Raw genomic sequence first — 20,636 nt, 5'->3', positions numbered from 1 at the left:
TAGGTATTTTTAACTGTCCTGAGAGATGTGTTTATTTTTCTTTTTTTATTTGATTTTCTTTACTGATTAAATATAAACCTTGTATTAGTTCAGTAAGAAAAAGAACAGTAAAAGCAACAGTAGAGGTCAAAATAGAAATACTGTCCAACTGGAAAAGCTCAAAGAGCAAAAAAACCTATTTGTGTTCTCCATGACAAATCCTTTAAAGTCACTACAGGACTACTGCCAATGCCTAACTCTGACATGCAAACTAGAACATATAAAATATTATTTTTAAAATTGAAAATAATTTGTGAAATATTTTATCTACATTTTAATGCATGACGAAGAGAGGAAAAAAAACAACATTCTTCCTTAAAGATATTATCTTTTTTATTTCCTACAAAGGCCTTTTTAGCTCTTTCAGGATCATCCTCTTCATTTGCAAATACAAAGGCTGAGAGACAGGGCTTGGTTTGACCCAACTCAACATTAAAGGAGCAGAAGAACCCAGGTTCCTTCACTTTTAACCAGAAGCCTAAAGTTTGTGCCTGGTGCAGACTGGCTGACAGGTACCAATATGGGTCCTATAGAAATAATGAATACAGCAGAAAGACTTGAAGTTATTTAAAATGTACTTCATAATTATATATATCCCCTTCTTCAAGATGGGACAGGTCTCCTAGGTAAATGCAGAGGGGAAGTTAGAAGGAAAACAGTTGGCTAGACCAGAAGGGGAAATTACTCAGGACAACTAAAAGCAGAAGTCAAGCTTAGATAGCAGAGACTCTGACAATATAGAACCTGGCTTGCTTTTATGGGTAAACATGACTTGGCTGGTGCCTTGATTTATATACCTACATAGGGTGCCTAAAATTCAGCACTATGCTGAGCAGCTTTTAGGTCATCTCTGTGACAATGCCTTGAGCCCTAAACTTGCCAACAATTTACATCATCTTCTAAACAGAGTCCTTGATGGCCTAAACTGCCATTTTTTTTCAAGCAAAGACCTTTAGTTGTATTTAAGAAGCACATGAGTGTATTATTATAGATATGTGCAGTGATTCACTGAGGTGACCATTAACAAGTCTGATTAAACCATTTATCCTGGCTAAACAGATATTTTAGCATATAGTTTTGCCCCCCCCATGTCTTGGTAGTATATTTGCAATGCACTATTGAATTTCAGTAGAAGTTTTTTAATCACCTCTTTAACAATATATAATCATTGTTGACAGAAAACCAAATAGAAGAAACACTTCTAGATTAATTAACAGTGACCTATAATTAAACCGTACAGTACTTAGAGATGGAGTGGTCTCTAGATAATAGTGCTTTAGCTTTAATGAGTGTTTATAATTTTTTTTGCTTCCCCTGTGACAGTTACCAAGGTTAGTTACAAAACTTCTTAATTAAATGGAAATACATAGAAGGTACTGCCTTAAAAGAAAACAACTTGAAATATTCATGACTTAAGCATTGTCTCAAAGTATTCAAACTCCTGCCCTATATTTTTTTTTATCGGTTTACCTACGGAGCACAATGTTTTCTTTAAGCCATACCTTGACACTAAACATCACTGACGTGTTCTGGGATTGCTCTGTTCCTTTATCTCTGAAAGATAAGAGTATGTTTTAGTAAATGTTTGTCTACTCCATCATGCAAAGGGCTCAAAAATACATTTTTAAATGAAAGCTTTGCTGGCTCAGGCTTCACTAACGAGGGCCTGCATAGTAATTAACTAAATCTCTTCATTGCATATTTTCAAAATGTAGAGTGATGCTTAAATTAGATTCCAAATGGAATTAAAGGATCACATTCCTACCAAATTCCATAGGAAGTTTAGTACCTAGGGTGTCTCTGAGGAAATAATCTTACTTTTTCTAATCCTGTACTTGCAGATGCCATGAGAACCAGCAGATTCTCCTCAGAAAAATTCCTCATAATTCCAATTGTTGCAAACTGAAAGGCGAAGTAACTAAAAATAAGATAATATATTAGAGGAAACTTCATCTTTCAACTATAACATGCTTATAAATACTAAAGCTTACCTAGGTAAGGTAGTACTTATATGGCTACCCTGTATACCATATGATTATGATATACAAAAGATATGAAGACTAATATTGGTACTACTAAAGATTGGTCCGTACAAATTTTCCCTAGTAGGAATCCTGATTATCTCCTTTGTTGTTTTTCATTGGGTTACTGGCAAGGTATTCCCAATTTGTTTTGTTAGAACAATACAACAATGTACATGAAACGATACACATAAACAATTAAAATGAGTCCTGAAAATCAGAATAGAATGTAAAAACAAAAAAGGCAGATCTTGTTTGGTCCCAGTCCAGTCTATGTACTGACTGGTCTGAGCAGTTAAAATTAGGCACTCTCGGGAAGAGAGGGAGGTTACTGTTGTTTAGATCCTGAGTAAAAATAGAATATTGATTGAGTTCAAATGCAGGTTGTTCTTAAAGTAACTTGTACTTACCGAGTCGTGCTGCCAGTCCCGATGCTTCCTGTGTTAAAGCACAGTTGCACAAAAATCTCTAAAGGGGACAAACCATGGCAAATGCCCATTTGGTAGCTTTTTAGGTGTAAGGCAACACTGAAAAACGTTGTGTAAAAATAAAAGTACAGGACACTTACACATGTCAAATATGTAACTGGAATAGTTATTTGGGAAACTGAAACAGAGCTGTTTAAAAAGTGTATTCACTCACTGCCAGTTCTTGGCCTGGTTATAGCTATGTGCTCGAAGCAGCATTTCCCACCACCATTTCTTATTCTCCCTCCATGCAGCACCTTCCCTCCCCCACTCTTAGTTTGGCATCAGATTGTGCCAGCTCCGAACACTGCTGCAATTCACTGCTGAGTCATCGCTTTATCACTGTCACAGAATATCATCATCACTGATAGGAACATTGCAACCAGCAACCTTTGCTGCGAGAAGGGAGAGAGGCTTCCAAGACCTACGCAGTGGAAAAGCTGAGTATAGTATGCTCTTTAAGACAAAGCTGCCTTCATGTTCAAAGGAAGTTCTCTGGGTTTTATGATCACTGATTTGGAAACAGAACCATTAGCTCCCTCCATGATTTCACCCCTGGTCACGTGCTTGTACCTGCAGAATGCCCAGAGGATCAACATTTGAAGGCAATGGGCACTAGACGAGACTTCCGTTGTTTATCATGGTTCTGCTGAAGTCTTCTGGGGTTGACAGATGCTGCTCCAGAAGGTTAATAAGATGAAGAAAGCTCTTCCAGCTGGACCGTAAGAGGGATTATGTCTGAGCAGCAGATAAACAGATTATTCCAGAAACAGACACTGCTTTTTTTTAAAAACTTCGTCACCCTTGTTTTACCACTGCAGTCCCCCAGGCTAGAAGTGTGTGTGTTGGAGGGGTTTGTCCAGCTCCTGCACTCTGGCACCTATGGCACCCTTTGCTTAGTTGCAATTCAATGCAGTCCAAGACTTGGGACACCTGAAAAATAACAAGAGGAAAGAAGTTTGGGGATTTTAGTTCTTTAAGAAAACAAAATTCTTCTACGCAACCTAAATATTCTTATTTCCTTCATGACTGATCTCGAACACCGTGAATGATCAATAGACAGCATGCATTTGAGAACTGGATTAATATTTCTGATCATTTGCCTTGCTCTCCAAGTTCAGGGAAACAGAGGTAAGTTCAGATATTAAAGGTTTATATGAATTTACATTGCATATGTTGAAAAAAAAAAAACCCTGAAAGATCAGGATGTTTTCACATTACAGAATTCTTTGGAATGTTTGGTGTTTAGATAATTCACCTAGACATAGTACAGTTACTGACACGGCTATAAAACTGGAAAAGGAAACACTGACAAGATTTCTTAAGTGTGCTTCCCAGGCTTTACAATCTCTAAGAGATGCCATTTAGTTTTGATTTATCTGCATTTGTTCGGTTATGAAAAAATATCATTTCAAAAACAGTTGTATGGAAGGGGCAAAATAGTTAAAATAACATCTAAACACTGACATTGTTAAAGATGCTCTGTTATCCTTGAAATGCAGAGGGGAAAAAAAGTATACCTTTGTATTTGCTAGCTATTTCCAGAAACAACTACAAAAACTTTTAGATATACAGATTCTGGAGGAATAAATCATACTAGCAAATATTTTTAAAAAAAAAAAAAAAAGTTAGCTTTATAAAAAGAAGCTTTGTGGTTTCTTTAACAACAAAAAAAGAAAAGATGGTGATGGGATTTTTTCCTGCTTGGTTCAACAGTCAATATGTTCAGAGCTTTGGGGAACACGCTTAGTTTTGGGATAGGGTTCTTACTAACTTTATCTATGCTTTGATATTGACGTAATTGAATTAAAAGCCATTATTACAACTGCTTCATGCTTTCCCAAATCAATGTCCTCCTATTTTGAGTCAATCTCAGGCATGTTAATTAAATGCAAAGAATGTAAATTGTTAAAAGAGAAGACTCCTCAATAGTATTTAAATATTTGTTAAAGAGACATTGTGAAACATACTCCGCTGTCAATACTACTCAGAAAGGTTTATTTACACTTTTTTTTCCTTTTTGCCTTGCTTTTCTTTGCGTAGACTTGTTTTAAACAATAAAGAACATAGTTCTTTTATCTCATTTCTGTGAGATACATCTCTAGCGGACAATTACAGAGAAGTATTAGTCAAAACCAGGTTTATATTCTTTTTGCTCTTCGATTTTGCTTTTTAATTCCATGTAAATAGTGTCATTTAAGATTTAATGATTTTTTTGAAAAAAAAAAAAAATGAGAAAATGAGTGGTAGTTTGTGTTTGACAATAAGAAAAGTGACATCAAAATGCACTTCTTTTACATTTAAGTTGCATATTCTATGATGGAAAGAGGATGAATTCTAGGTAATTTATGCATGCTTGATGCACAGTCTATATTTATAATTATGGACTAAGAAAGTACCAGTGTCAAAAAGGGGGGTCATGCAGTTTGAGCCATAGCAAATTGTAATTAGAAGTTACAAAAATCCAGAACTACATATTACCTCTCTAACACATGTAGCAGAAGACTCGGTGCATAAAATGTTTATCAACACTAACAAAACAACAACCAATAATAACCTTCATATAGGATCTTGCTGATGTAGTAGCACCAGAATTTTCTCATTTTGAATGACCTTCAGAGGAAAAATATTTTTTCTATAAGTGCATGAGAATGATAATTGGAAAAATTCTTTCCCAGAGGTTTTAGAATGTGCATGTGGTATGTGTGAATGCATAATAATTACTTTTTATTGCCATGTAGTCATGTCATATATATTTTAAAACTACTTTATCTCAAACATATGCACACAGATCTCAAAATACATAATGCTTTTGTTAAGAAACTTCTTTACCAGAGTAGGAATGCTTCATCTCTATTTAAGAAAAATTGGGTTACCAAAAGTGGGGCTTGCTTAATAACATCCTTTGGTCCTTCTTCTCTGTCCTGATTTTAGGACCAAAAGAATTCTTCTCCCAGCCGTTTGAAGGCTATCAAGGAGTCCTTCCAATACTATAGTAAACAAAAAACTGTAGGGAGCAAAATAAAGACCTTAGAGATAGAGTGTTTATCTCTGGCCATGACTAGTGCCAGAATTCAGGAAATGACCTCAGCACTTGAACTCAGGTCTTTGTCACTGTCCTGACACAAACTGTCTCTAAGGGAAGGGAAAGTGAGTGGGATAAAACCTTTGAGATGGCAAAAGATCTCTGCGCACAATAAGACAGTACAGCAATTTTTAACTGTTGAATTGAAACCCACTGAAAATCCAGACTGACTAGCAAAATACAGAGGAACTTTGAACTCCCAAAAGTATATATTCATGCTGGGTACATCCTACCACTTGATACTGAGAATGTAAGGAACCCAGAGAGTGTTCAAGGCTGTGTAGTGTTTTTGTTGTTGTTGTTTTGGTTTGTTTTTTTTTTTTTATTCAGTAAGCAAGTATCTGCTATTTACTCAGACATTCTTTCGGACACAGAGTCTTTGTGTGTGCTCTGTGAAATCATTTTAATTCATTCTGACTCACCCCTTCCCGTTTGGCTGTTCCAGTTCAGCAACAAGCGTTGCAGAACTTCATTAATGTAATTTGCCCTTGAAAAAAGGGTTAAGCTAATTTGTGCCAAAGGGAAAGGGAAGTCAAAGAACATAAAGCATCAAAGAAAGAAAAAGCCATGTGCTTTTTAGACTATTACTTTCTACTTTCATTCATAAAATAAGAGTTACTAAGTTAAAGTTAGCTTTCCTGCTTGTGCTTATAAACAAATGAAAAATTAACTTTGTTTAAAATTATATTCTTAGCCTTCTTTCTGAAGCTGGTTGATTTAACAATTGTGTTTATCCACTTGGCATAGGAAAAACACACAGATTTGAGTGAGTGTCTGAGAGGAAGGGAACAGCTGAGGGATTGTGATACCTATTTTAGTTTCTCAGTGTTACCTATGCACTGAAATTAAATTCTTCACACTTACTGAAATTCCAAAGCACATTGGTTGATGACAACAGTGATGTTTGGTACCAAAAATGTAAATCGAGCTTAATTTAAAGGCTGTGCAAAAGAACTATTAGCTAATGTCATCTCTTAGCTTTGCATATAACAAATAAAAGAGAAGCTTTTGGGTTTCTTTTTTAAAAAAATTACCTTTACTACTGTAATTTCTATGCCATACATTTCAAAATAATTTATCATATTCTTCCCCAGATTTAATTCCATGTATGTTCTGAGGTATACATTGCTTCATTATAAAACAAACATTTAGTGTTTTTAACATAAATATAACAACAGGAATATATCACTTTAGGATTCATGGGAGCCTTGCCATATTTGAGTACTATAACAGCAACTCAATACTTCATCTTCCATAAATGTTTAAAGGAGCATAATCATGCATTCCCCTCAACAAGCAGGATTTGTGAGAACTCACCACGTTCCCAAATTCCCAAGAAGGAAAATCTTTTGGTACAGATCTACTTCAAAACAATGATTAGACTTTAAAATTTTGAAAATTACAGAACTTGCCTTTTAAGCAAAAGCCTGGAGCTTCTATTGTGTCATGGAGAACTTATGCATCACTTGTAAGCAAGTGCAGGTGATGATTTATCATGCTGAATCCAAGCAAGAGATCAAATGTATTTTTTCTTCAATATAATGTCCCAGCTACACAGGCAGGGTCTAAGACCTGACAGGTAAAGATGATGCTGAGTCTTGCATAACACAAGATATTAGTAGGTACCTATAGGGTTCTATAGTGTCAGCTGTGTAGACACCAGCTTTGTGGTATTCATGCAGGAAGTTTGCTAGTGGACATCAGTCAGCTGAACACAGGCTCCTCCAAGCTGGAGGCCTGGGCCAGGTCCCCATGGGTCTTTGCTACAATTAGATACCCAGGCCTCATTCCATCTGTAACGTTGCTATTTAATAACATTTAGAAACAGCATTCATACAAGTTGACACATCAAGCAGGAATTATCAAGCTCATCATCAATATTCATTTTGAGGAATTAAAATTAGTTATTTTTAACATAAATGCCTTAGTCCTCTTTCTCTCTTTTCAGAACACAGGCATTCTCCTCTGGCCAGTGTTTATGTTCTTCTGAAGCTGGGCATCAATGTCAGCTCCTTGTTTTTCAGCATCCCCACAGCAGTGGATGCTCCTCTCTTACCCAGCAGTTTACTGGCTAAGTGCACCAGACGTGAAAAAGTGCGATGCAAGCAGCTCTCTCCTGTGCCTCAAATAGCCCAGCTAGCTCCCAGATAAGACCCACTAGTCTACCAGGGTGCAACAACTTCTGGGGTTGAGTCCCCTAAGCAATTCCTCTCAAAGTTCTTTCACTGTGTGCATTAGAAATAGGTAAATATATTGGACCAAAAGAGAAGTACAAGCAAGACTTGTTTTGTGTTTAAGGGCATTGAGTTCTCAGAGACAGAACTTGAGCAAATTAAACCCTATTATTAATTTTTCTAATACAGAACTCCATGCTCTCAGGTTTTTAAAGCTGTGAACCTTCATGGTTGTGAAAACAAGCTTGGAAACATAATGCAAGCACAGTCAGAGCTACAGTGTCTGACAAAACTCTGGCAAAGCAGCCCCAGACATCAGCAACAGTGCAAGGAAAGGGCCTCTACTTCCACATCTGCATGGGAAGGTAGAGGTTGTTGCACACCTCTGTAGGAGAAGATAGTTGCTGCCTCTAGTACTCATATGCAGGATCTAGGCTACATTTCATGATAAAGCCATGCCATATTTTAATCTGTCCCAGCTCACCTAAACCACTTCAATCCAGTCAGACCCTTCCCATGCAATTGGGACTGAGGCAATGTGGCATAAAAAAGATTTTTAAAGGACCATAAGGAGAGAATGTTATAGGCACCCTGTCTGTCACTGGCAAGTCCTGTTAGAATTTGGGGTCCTCACTACTCCCATAACAGGAGGAGACTGACTCTAAGGGAATAAACCAGGATATTAATTCTCTTTGTACTTTTTGTGCTCCATCTGATGTTTACATTGATCAGACTTTTCAGAGATCTCAAGATCAACTTCCCATGACTAGTCATCCTTCCTGTAGTTACTGGTTGAATTATCAACACAGGGGCTGTTGGCCCTGGTGTATTTTGAATTGGATCACAACACATTTATGGGATCTTTGTTAAACCATCTCTCTTTGATAAGTTCTCCTTCTTCTATTTCAGCAGCTCCCCTTAAATAAGCATTGTCTTTTAATTGATAATTATTTTATTGTGCAGGCAACACGTCTCATTTATCAGTCTAGAACTCCTCTCTACCCTTATTTTTTCAGACGTCTTTTTCAGATTAATCTGCTTTTTCATACATGTCAAACCTTGTAAATTATTCAGACTTCAACAGTTTTGTCCTAATGTCACCTTCTGCTGTTGAAAACTTTACTTGCTGTATTTTAAATTCTTCCTCTTGTATACAATGACATGTTTATTTTCTAAGGTCAAATAAAACAAATGTTTTGCTTACAAGTTAAAGCTGTAGGTAAATGTTCCTACACAGGGATTGCCTACAGTGATGAAAAAAATCAAATAACTTACCCCCAAATTGTAGGACTCCCCAGGCTGGTACTATTAGCAGCTAAAAATGAATAAAGCTGTAGAGAAAAGCATCCACTACAGTTATACAAAAATGATAATACAAGTTTCTTGCTCTTTTATAAAAAGCAAATTTAAAAAGAAATGCTGACCAATTGTCTGCATGCCTTTAAACTTTTTTTTTTTTTTCTCTAGAATCCAGTTAAATAATTATATACTTTCCCTTCTTCCTCATGCAGATTATTAAAAACACACAGGAACTCTCACCTTTGAAATCTATTTCTCATGCCTTTTTTCTTTAACGTGGGAATAAATTTGATAACACAGGTCTTAAGAGACACAGGCCTGTCCTCATTCCGAGAATTTCAGATTTTTAATTTGAGAAATGAATAATTTTTATCTGCCTGAAAAACACTACTGTGCTTGAGACACCCATATGGTCATCAAAGCACTTTTGCTAACTCATATACAAATAAGATTGTCAAAATATGATAAAGTGATTTTCAAAATATCATGTAACAATCTTTTGTTATATTCATCTAAGTTTAGGAATAGAGGTCAGGAAATCCAAATTCTGATAATGGCTGACAGTGACCCTGTGCATCACCCTGGTAAAACTACCTCGACTTTTTTCCTGAAGTATGTCACCTGGAAAATGGAGACAATGATGCAGATTCTTTCATGTGAGAATAAAGGACAGTTACAGCTTTAAGGCACCTTGGAGATTAAGCTAAAGTACAGTAAAATGTTACCAGATTTGACAGTTACCTGCCCTTCTGCTCTAGAACTATCAAAGAAAACTAAAAATCTTAGACATAGCTTTTAAAGGTAAAACTGAGACAGTTACCTTTGTGAAATGAGTTAAATTTTAAAAAGTCAAATTGGGCTAAGAAAACACTAAATATATTAATTGTGCATGTTCGTTTCAGAAAAGAGAACAAGGGGAAAAAAATGACAAAAATATTTTAAGAAAATGGCTTAGTATTTTGGGGATTTTTTACATGAACTAATCAGGTATTCTGTAACATTTGCACCACTCCAGTTTATTTGGTTACTATGTTGCATGGTAAAAAAACAAAGAGATCAGTTACTATATATGGGTTTAATTTCATAATAACACAGGTTTTTTTAGTTTGGTTTTTTTTTTTTTTTTTTTTTCCAATGCAGGACAAACAAAGCAAAACATCTAAAAAGTTGTAGTTGAAGGCATATTATACATGGCCAAAACATCTGGAAGACTTAGGTTAAAATTTCTCAGTTCAGAATTTTCACAGACACAGGGGAAAGCACAGATCTGAGTAATTATGAACAAATAATTTTTTATACCAGAAGACAGGGTTTCTTCCATTCATGTTCAGTAAATACCAGGAAATAAATAGTGGACAATCATGAGGGGAGAGTGACTGATGCTTTCTCCAATTCAGATTCTTGTGATTTCAAGAACTGAAAAGAATTACTCTAGCAAGGGGAATTTACTAACTACAAGATATAAGTGAAATGAAATGAAACCTGTTACAGTAAACACACTCAATCAACAGATCCCTCCCACAAAAAAAAAAAAAAAAAAAAAGCAAAAAAGCAGAAATTGAAGGGAAAGAATGAAAAGAGAAACTATTTACACCTACCTTGAATAGGCTACCAGAACAGTGATAACTAAGTATCATTACAACAATCATTGGAGAAGAATCTCCTTTGTCAGTCTCATTAGTAACATAATTCTTAATTCAAGGTAATGACTTAGGGGTAAGTCCTGGGGAAGAAGCAAATCCTTCAAGAAAGGCCTCTGCTCCATACAAAAACTATCAAAGAGCTTAGTGACAAAATCCTCCACCTCAGCTGGTCAGGCTGCCTGGGCAGCAGGTCTATCAGAGTTAATATACCTTGTAAAAGGTAATAGACTTACAACTGGATACTTTCCATGTGGATTTTTGATGTTTTCTTCTAGAGAATTTCAGGGACTTCAATGGAACTCGATCTTTTCTATCATTCAAAAAAATTCAGTGTTTCCACTGACTCAATGTTTGGCCACTTTCAGGTTTCTGATAAACCCACAGCCATGTTTTCAGAGGGGGAATTCCTTTGATGCAGTTTATCATTCATGATCTGACATTACTGTGGGAAAATTGCTACCTTTTCATTTAATGACAAACACTGTATTGACTGCATCATCATTTTAAATTACATTGCAACAATTAGACAATTACAGGCCTAAGGGTTGCTGCATTTAGCAAGCTTTACAAAGCACTAACAGTCACCTGTTACCTTCATTGTGTAACTTCCTACCTTCATTTTGAACTTAAATAAGAACTGAGACATATATATAGACATACATATGTCTACTGACATATATGTTAGAACTTTCCCTATTTTTTACTTCAAGTACTATTCTTTTCATAACAGTATGCATTTCAATTATTTTTCCCCATATCATTTATCTGCCTACTTATCTTTAAACATTTGATTAACACAGTTCCAAATTGTCATGATAATGTATCTTTGGCTTCCTTATTTTCTCTTGATTTGACTAAGAACATGATAATTAGTGTTTAATGTTGTTATATGCATTATGACATTTCTTTCTCCATCAAACTGTCAATTTTTTTTACTCAGTTTTTTTTAAAGTATTACTCTCACTGAACTTGTTTCTTTTGAACCCTATTACTTTTTTTCTTCTTTTACAAGTTTTTAAAACATTCTTCAAATAAATCTTTTCAGTTGATTCATCAGCATTGAGGTACATATAAGCCATGTCTTTAGGACAATTTCTCCCTTAAGTTTTTCCAAGTATCTCCAATTTTTACACTTTTCTTTCAAAGCAGCTCTTTCAAAATGTCTTTTATTGTTTACATTTTTAGTTATTTTTCATATATGATGCATCAAATTCATGCAAATGTGACCTACTGTCACATGATCCTGTAAAATGCCATATTTCAGCTCATTTAAATGTGTACCTTATATGCTGTTTTTATTAACGTCTTTGTGTTAAACTTAGATGCCATATCATGTAATACTGCATCACAAATACTTTAAAAGTGGAACCAAATGAGTCCTGATTTTTTGTGTGCCTTTTAATTTGGGGTTTCCTATGCTTGAGGCTATTTTGACACCCTGGAAGTATTTCCATTTTTCATAACCAAATAGCTCCATAAGTAAAACTTAAACCTAGACCTGCAATTCCTACTCAGTGATTTCAGTTTTTGCTACTGTAGCTGCTTCACTTTGCCAGGAATAGCTAAGGATCTACTGAGATACAGTGCCAGAGCATTCATAACATCTATCATCCAAAGCGACGAAACATTTTTGGGGTCTGTTCTGATTACTACTTCTGTTTACATCAGGGAAGGATAGAGGAGTGTACTGTGGCGTAAAAGAGAGAGACTGGAAACCCATCGTTCTTTCCCCAAAGACAATCAAACTCCTGTTTGGCTTCTGAAAGAGCGTTTCAGCATCCAGTTCTTAGGATAGGATCAGGACTATGAACCTGATGTGAAGCAACATGAAACTTGAAGCCCAAAGGAAATAAGAGTATCTTAAAAGGGCACAACTATTTCTCATTTTACTTATCTGCTAGAATAGAGACCTTCATTACTCTGCAAGCTGATACAGAGATGCTTCACTTTCCCCAGGCTCCAGACTGTTACATATCACTGTATTGGAAATTTCCATACAGGTTGATATGCTTACCAGTGAGCTGCTGTAGCACAGAGTTCAAGCACTTCAGTGTCCTTTGTGGATCTATCCCAAAGTCACTTCTGAAAACAAGACTTAGGGATTCTGAAATTGATACCTGTGTAACCTAGGGGTCACACGTTGAAATATAAGGAAATTGGTTACCAAATCTCTTGAGTCCCTCTTCTGCTGACCACATGCCCAGCTAGGAAGGATAGTACCATTAACAGGCAGACCAGTAACCAAAGTCCTCCCCCCACTCTTAAACCACACACCAAAAATCCTCCAGTGGCCCACCACTGGAGGAATGAAGAGACCAATCTACTCACTCACAACACGTGATAGCAAAGAAGGGAGCAGGTCAATACCAAGACCAGGCCATGGGGGAAGGAAGGACCCAAGCAATCAGTCTAATCCCAATCGTATAGTAACTGCCAGAAGAGAGACTCATGATCTTCTTGAGCCATGCTGGAAACTCCATTTCCTAGGAAGTCAGCGAGCCCTTTCAACAGCCAAAATCCCCACACAACACATATACAGCGTAAACAAGCAGAGTCAGCTCTTACAGAGGTGGCTTCTTGCCCCACCTCCAAGTTAATGTGAAAGGCAGGGGCACCTGGTGGTGATCTCCTAATTAGTTTCCACCTTAGGCTGGCCAGACCCTGGGTAGCAACCAGTGAACCTCCAAGTTAATGTGAAAGGCAGGGGCACCTGGTGGTGATCTCCTAATTAGTTTCCACCTTAGGCTGGCCTGGGTAGAAACCAGTGAGGAGGGTTTTTCTTGCCTAATTGTGGACATCATCCATATGCCAACCCTCATTCATGGCTGGGGGTTTAACCCCAGCACTTCAGTCCCAGTTGCCCCATGTGACCACAGGATGTTTCTCCTCAGCCCACTAGTTCAGTCAGGGCATTGGCACCAATATAACGGAGGAAGAAGAACTCAAGATCATGCCTGTTTTCCAGACATGATCTTGCATAGAACACCTACTGGTTATGCAATGTGTATTTATGTACCTGCTTGATTTTTATCTTTTCCAGAAATCCCTAATAAAATAAACCGTGGTGAAGCCAAACATCTTGCAGATGCCTCAGGGTCAGACAAAACAGAAAGAACAACAAAGAGGTCCAGAGTGTCAACCATAAGGCGGATATTTGACATGGCAAAACACCGAACAAAGCGGTCATCTTTTCTCTCAACTGGTGTGAAAGTTTGTCCACAAGAATCAGTGAAGCAGATTTTAGCCAGTCACCAAGCTTACTACAGATTAAGAGGTAAGATGATGATTGTAGCATGTATTTCCTCCTTGAAAGTATGTCTTTCAATTGAGGAAACACAATCTTGTTCTTTAACTCTAGGCAGTGCATATGCTATTTGCTTTGTGCTTTATTTTTACATAGATAATCAATTGTCACCTGTACATCAGCATGGTTCAAGATACACACTTACCAGAACAGAATAAAACAATGTACTCAAAGGACTAATGAACTCAGTGTAATTGTGTGGTGTTCTACCATGGCAGAACACGAAAACCAAATTATGCTTTCACTACTGTGTAAAGAGGCACCACCTTTCTCAAAAGCGTAGCGGGCACCATCACTGCTACTCATAATTAAACCCACCAGCTCAAGTAAAGAAACTATTCATTTGTCACTGCACACTGTTGGTGTATCTGTAGTTAAGTAAGTCTGTGGAAGTGTTGGTATGCTATGAACACTCAGATAATTGCCAGCAGCTCATGGAAAGACCTTAGTGTTATTTATAAAAAAATCTAGAATGTTTTTTCTACCCTTTCCCAGTTAATTCCCCTTTCTTTACCTTCCCTGACCATAGCAAGCCTCTAGAATTACCGCTCCAACTTTAGGTCCCTACAGAGCATGTTATAAACAGCCTTCTGGTTTTTATATTTCCTCTCTTCTTCCCTCTGCCTCTTCTTTCATGCTATGGCTCTTCCAATCTGCATTAGAAAAATGCACTTTTTTGTGCTGCAGCTCAACAGTTCAAAGCTAATTCTAAAACCTAGTCAGCACTTCTGGGACACAAGTATCTAAGGTAACATCTACTCTCTAAATCAACTTTGCTTATCTGTTTGTCCTCTACATTACTCTATAACCACTCACATACACGTATGTGACTTTGCTGCTCCTCAGCTCTCTTTCAGGGAACCAGCTATTCCTCTCTGTAATGAAACCTGCATATAGAGCTGCAAAAATTTTACTTCAGCAGCCACTTGCTATAGGCAACATGGGCAAACTACACCAATGTGTATAACTGTTCCTATAGATACAAACCTATTTGGTTTCCTTTGTAGGGCTGAATTTCAACCTCATGGGCATTGACAGAATTCTGAAACATGTTACAGGGGTCGACCCAAAAATTCTCTCTTAAATACTAATTAAGACAGAAAGTCCATAAAACTCACTGGTCACATCCCTGATTGGGCTGAAAACAAGCTATAATGGGACAGGCTTGTATTATTGACCTGAACTCAAAGAACTGCAACTATGACATTTTTGTTTAAAAAATTACGGTGACAATCCTACCACCTTTTTGCAGAGCAGCACATCGCCTGGGATACTGGGCTTTTTAAGTCTTGCAGTGCAAACAGACTTAGACTTAAATCTACTTTTTCCCAGTAGAATGTCCTACACTCTGAGTAGCTGTTATTCAGGAATGAGCACACAAGACAGGCAGCTCAGGTCTAGGAGCTCGGACTGTTGCTGCTGGATAACCTGAGCCTATTGTGACCCTATGCAAACTCTGAAATAACACATCGTAGCTTAAGTCACCATAAGGACAGTTCCTCATGCTGGTAAACTGAAAGCATGCATGGAACCAGCGACTTTGCCTTCTCAGCTGGTCATGTGTCATGTGTATCTAAACCCTGGTAACTGGCTTACTTTTTACCAGGTAATATATCTTTACTCAGCAGTTACTGCTCAGAAAAATAGATACCAGCAAGAACTGTGAGAAAAAGATGATAAGAGGTAGCCTTAACTGCTAGCTCATAATGAATACATCTCTTCAAAAGACAGCCTGTTCCTTTTTAATAATCTGACCACATCTGCTCCACATGGAGCTGCTCTACTGGGAGGGCAGGTCATTCCTGAGGTATTATTGAGGTGCCCTAACACAGCTAGGTGAGTACATCCCTACAGCAAGTTTAGAGACTACCTAGAGAAACTGATTGCTCTAATTTCAGAGACACTGGTATTTTAGATAATGCAGATAATTATCTCATTCTGAGTCAAAGCAGGTATCAAGTACGGAAAATAAATGTCCCACCTCACAGTAATGAACTTTGTAAAGTGCTGAAGGCAACAGCTTTTAAATTACTAGCAAGTTTTTGTTAGAATAGTTTTCCTAGTATGTTTGAAAATCCCTTTCTCTAAAAGCATTTAAACTTTAAAGAACATTTTGATGAAGTATATCCCTTCATCCTGAGTGAGTGTACATTACATTTTCACAAAGCCAAAAATACAGCTGGCTTTGTTGATTCTAGCACTATGATAGGAACCAACAAGTGGTAACAGAGGCAGTCACCTGTGAATGGGAAGGTATAGCAACAGCTGAGTTAAACTGTACAGGTTCTGTACAAAACACACTGGTTCTAGCAGCCACCGAGCTGTGCTGGTTAGCCTACACAACTGACTTCACAGACTCTGTGGAAGACAACCTGTGATTTCTGTGGTTAAACAGGGAAGTCCACACAGAACAAAGCTTCCTGGCTGGCTCTGTGCTGGCTGTGGATCTCTTTGGACCATTCAGTGATTTTAAACATGACTCAGGTGCAGCCAGGATTAGTTTTATGTTTAGTTTGAGGCAGTGCAAAATGAGTTACCTGAAAGCCAAATATTTTGGGTTCTATACCATTAGGGCTGTTACCTGAACAGAATCCAAAGACATGTTAGTATAATTAGCCAGGTGGGCAATAGCTGTCTGGAGGAGGGAACAGTTTATCCCCCGGAATCTTTTATAAAAGGTTTCAACTCACAAAAAAGAAGAGACTTTAGCAAGTTCTTGGTAAAAGTGCACTTAGAAGTGTAGCCACACCTGGCCATCTTTGACTCTCAAAAACTTGCTTCTGCAGACTAATCTAAGACCCGTGTTAGCAGAATCAGCAAGGGAAAGTAAACCCTATCAAGTATTTCGCAGCAGTTGTTTTATAACCCAGCTGCTGCTGCTTTCTCCCTTCCCTCACATACTCCTGCATGTCATGATCCTCGGTCACAGTGTTGGAGAGCAAAGTCTTTGCAGCAGGAGCTCACCTTTTACAAGTTTTCCCTCTGCCTGGCAGAGTTCTGACCGCTAGAAAACAGATCAATAAACTGGATGCCAAGCCCAAATAAGCATTGTAATATATTTTGTAGTATACTACAGCTGAACTTCACACCTTTCTTGCATAACAAGTGAGCCAACAGAATATATGTCTCCATTACTGTGTTTTACATAATCTCATATAGTTAAGTCAATTTGCATCCAGTAAATGAAGTTTCCTTATAACCATTCCTGAATAACACCTTATCAAAATCTTCCCCACTGTCTTATTCTCTTTATATTTATTTTCATTTCCCCAAATGATGCAGAACACTACTGTTCTCACTGCAGCCAGTCTTGTCTGATGTTGCCTGCAATTTAACTGGATGATTCATCACCATGGAGGAGATATTTACACTGTGAGATGGTTTAACTCTAGCCAGCAACTAAGCACCATGCAGCCGCTGGCTCACTGCTGCCCTGCCTCCTGCCCCAGTGCGATGGGAAGGGGAATTGGGGGAAAAATAAATTTAAAAAAAATTAAAATTTGTGTGTTGAGTTTAGAACAGTTTAATAACCAAAATATAATATTATTATAATAATAATGATGATGAAAAAGAATGTAACAAAAAGAGAGGTAAATAAAACTCAAGAGAAACAAGTGATGCACAATGCAATTTCTGCTGACTGATGCCCGAACAGCGATCTGCCCCCATCCCAGCCAACACCTCCCCATTTATATACTGGGTACAATGCCCTATGATATGGAACATCCCTTTGGTTAGTCCAGGTCAACTGTCCTGGCTGTGCTCCCTCCCAGCTTCTTGAGTACCCCTTTGCCAGCAGAGCATGGGAAACTGGAAGGTCTTTCACTTTGGATAAGCACTACTTAGCAACAATTAAAACATCCATGTATTATCAATATTATTCTCACATTAAATCCAAAATACAGCATTGTACTGGCTACTAGGAAGAAAAATTTACTATCCCAGCCTAAACCAGGACACATGAAATGAATGACCATGCACAGTTGTGTGGAGAAGATACATTTTTTTCCAAAAGTGTTTAAAGAAACATCAAAACATGTACTTGCTGCAGAAAGTCCAAAAGATTTTGAAAAGATGAATTACACTGAAAATTTGGAACATAAATAATTTCAGCCTGCAGTATTAAAAAAAAAAAATCCATTTAAATATTTTGCTATATATGTAGGGACTATAAGACTATTACATATGTTCCGTTTAGCTTGTTCTATGCACAGGTAGCCATACTAATATACAAAACCTTTGTGTACAGTTAAAATTATGATTATTCAAGTATGATGACTGCTAGATTAATCTTTTTTCTTCAGCTCTCTGTATGCTGTCACTAGTATGTATCTCATCCAGTATGTATCTTTGTATGTATGTACCTCTGAGGTGAAGAAGGTGCACTTTGTGTTTTCTTCTTATTCACGACCATGTCAAGCCAAATAAATGTTTCTTTTAAAACGACGGAAATTAGTAGTCCTTAACTCAAAGGCAGTTAATGCTTTGGCTTGAAGGCAAATGACTGTCAATTCAAAAATACCTAAAAGACCTAAATATCTAAAAATACCTAGAAGCTGGATTTGTTTACTGAGTAAAGTAAAATGTGTAAATCCCAAATCGCTTTAGAAAAGGCTTTCAGGTTTATTTGTTAGCACAAAACATCCATTCCCAGCCCTTTTCTTCTTACTCAGTCTGCCAGGAAGCTGTGTGGGAAGCCTTTCGTATTTTTCTGGATCGGATTCCTGATACTTCTGAATATCAAAACTGGGTTACTGCCTGTCAGAGGGAAACCTTCTGCATATTCGACATTGGCAAGAACTTCAGCAATTCCCAAGAGCACCTGGAAATAATCCAGCGGGTAAGGATTACTGACATTTGTTTAGAAACTGGGGGAGACTTCCAAGTCCCTCCTTATATAAGTGCAAAGTATTGCTCAGGAAGAGGAGGGGGCATGTGTTAGAAGGAAAACATAAAAGTACAGTAAACAAAAGAGCTAACAGGCTTCTGCTCTCTGGTTGGATACACCCACTAGTAAAATGCTGTTTTTCTTAATCTTTTTGCAGCGGGTAAAACATAGAACCTTCCAGGAAAGGTAAGTAGCACAAGTAGAACCTTGATGTTACTGCCTCTTTTGAAAAAGATACATGTAGATGTGTGTGGATGTGAACAGATAGACAGATAGCATTGTGATGTATTTGGTGTGTGCTGTAAGAGGTGTATAAACTGTATCATAGTACACAGTAACTGAATCACAAATAATGAAAATGGCCAAATTTCAAAGCTGCCTGTTCACTTTGAGACACCACAGAATGTCTTCTTAGATTATTGTGATCATGAAATTCTGGCAGAGCCACAGATTTACACTAGACTTGTGTTGATCAGGACCATGACAAAAGATGACCTAAATTGCTATAGTTCTCCTAAGGAAACTCCGAGAGCTTAACAAAAAATAATCAGGGAGGCTACATTAAGCAATAATATGATTCTATGCCTTCATTTTAGCTTTCCCCTGTATTTTTACATGTTGTGATAGTGTTAACTAATCTGATGCTTTATTCCGTAAACTCTTGGGAAAAAGTATGCTTTTAGTAAGTCTCAGAAGTTTGAGAATAGCAGGATTGGTTACATACTGAATCTGCCTCTCTGCACAGAAATATTACAGTACAGCCTAACAAATCACTGCCCATGTTTTCTCTGATTATTGTAATTTTTTTTTCTTTAAATTTTCTTGCATTTTCAGATATAGCAAATAATCTTTTCCGTTCATGATTTATACTGTCTCATGATCACAGAGGTCTTAGGTATCATTATTCATTATGACATGGGAGCTTTGAGTGTTCTTCTTTCTCAGAAATGGATTTTTAATAATGTAGGGCCTAATTAAACTCCCCTGGAAACCCAGAGGGAGGTCTTTGCACTCAGTCTAGTGCAAACAGCAGCAGCGAGGCAATAAGTGAAGTGACTGATCTCGGAGTTCTTACGCTCTTTGTGAACAGTATGGTTTTCCCTAGACACAACTCAGTAGGTGAAGAAAAATCTATGAAATTACTCATATTTTAGCTGGAAATAGAGGCAGACGTGACTATGCATTGCTGGACTTCATCTTTACTACTGTGTAGTTTGAGAAACATTTTGTGTCTTCTGTGGATACCATGTGGAGGGATCAGTCTCCAGTTAAGGACAAAACACATAATCAGTTAACTTTGTGAAAACATTACAAATAATACTTACGTTCTCATCACACAAGATATCCAAACAATGTGGTAAATCAGGAGTTGTTCAGGTTCTTTATTTACATAATTAAACTTCTAATTTGGACCCATCTAGAAAAGCAGCCCAGCCGTTACTTTTGTCTATGCTACAAGGTTCACGTTCTCTCAGTTAACACAAAACTACTCATTTGCAGTGCCATTAGTTCTTTCAGCTATGGCAGTTTTCACAAACACTTCACCTGTGTGCACTGCCTTAATCATAGCTATCTCTATAGAAATTTTGAGGAAATCTATCCTCATTTATTTCTGTGACTGTGCTTTTTATTTTATGCTGGTTTGGATTTGGTTTGGTTTTTTTTTTTTCCCCACATTCTACTTAAAACTTGAAACAACTGACATTCTTCACCCCA

The 20,636-nt window shown here is 37.3% G+C and overlaps 1 protein-coding gene across 1 annotated transcript in view; it reads left to right on the top strand.

Moving 5' to 3' along the window:
* Positions 1 to 3,591: 3,591 nt before the first annotated feature.
* The window catches only part of IMPG1 (interphotoreceptor matrix proteoglycan 1), a 57,315-nt gene continuing 40,270 nt past the window's right edge, over positions 3,592 to 20,636 (top strand). Inside the window, exons 1-4 of the mRNA XM_008938604.1 lie at positions 3,592 to 3,658; positions 13,769 to 14,002; positions 18,706 to 18,872; positions 19,078 to 19,106. Coding sequence (XP_008936852.1) covers positions 3,592 to 3,658; positions 13,769 to 14,002; positions 18,706 to 18,872; positions 19,078 to 19,106 — 497 coding nt within the window. The remainder of the gene's footprint in view (positions 3,659 to 13,768; positions 14,003 to 18,705; positions 18,873 to 19,077; positions 19,107 to 20,636) is intronic.

Source organism: Merops nubicus, unplaced genomic scaffold (assembly GCF_000691845.1).
Source record: "Merops nubicus isolate BGI_N331 unplaced genomic scaffold, ASM69184v1 scaffold384, whole genome shotgun sequence".
In the NCBI taxonomy this organism is placed as follows: domain Eukaryota; kingdom Metazoa; phylum Chordata; class Aves; order Coraciiformes; family Meropidae; genus Merops; species Merops nubicus.
The sequence above is the reverse complement of the archived record's forward strand: the minus strand, read 5'-3'. Positions and strand labels throughout refer to the sequence as shown.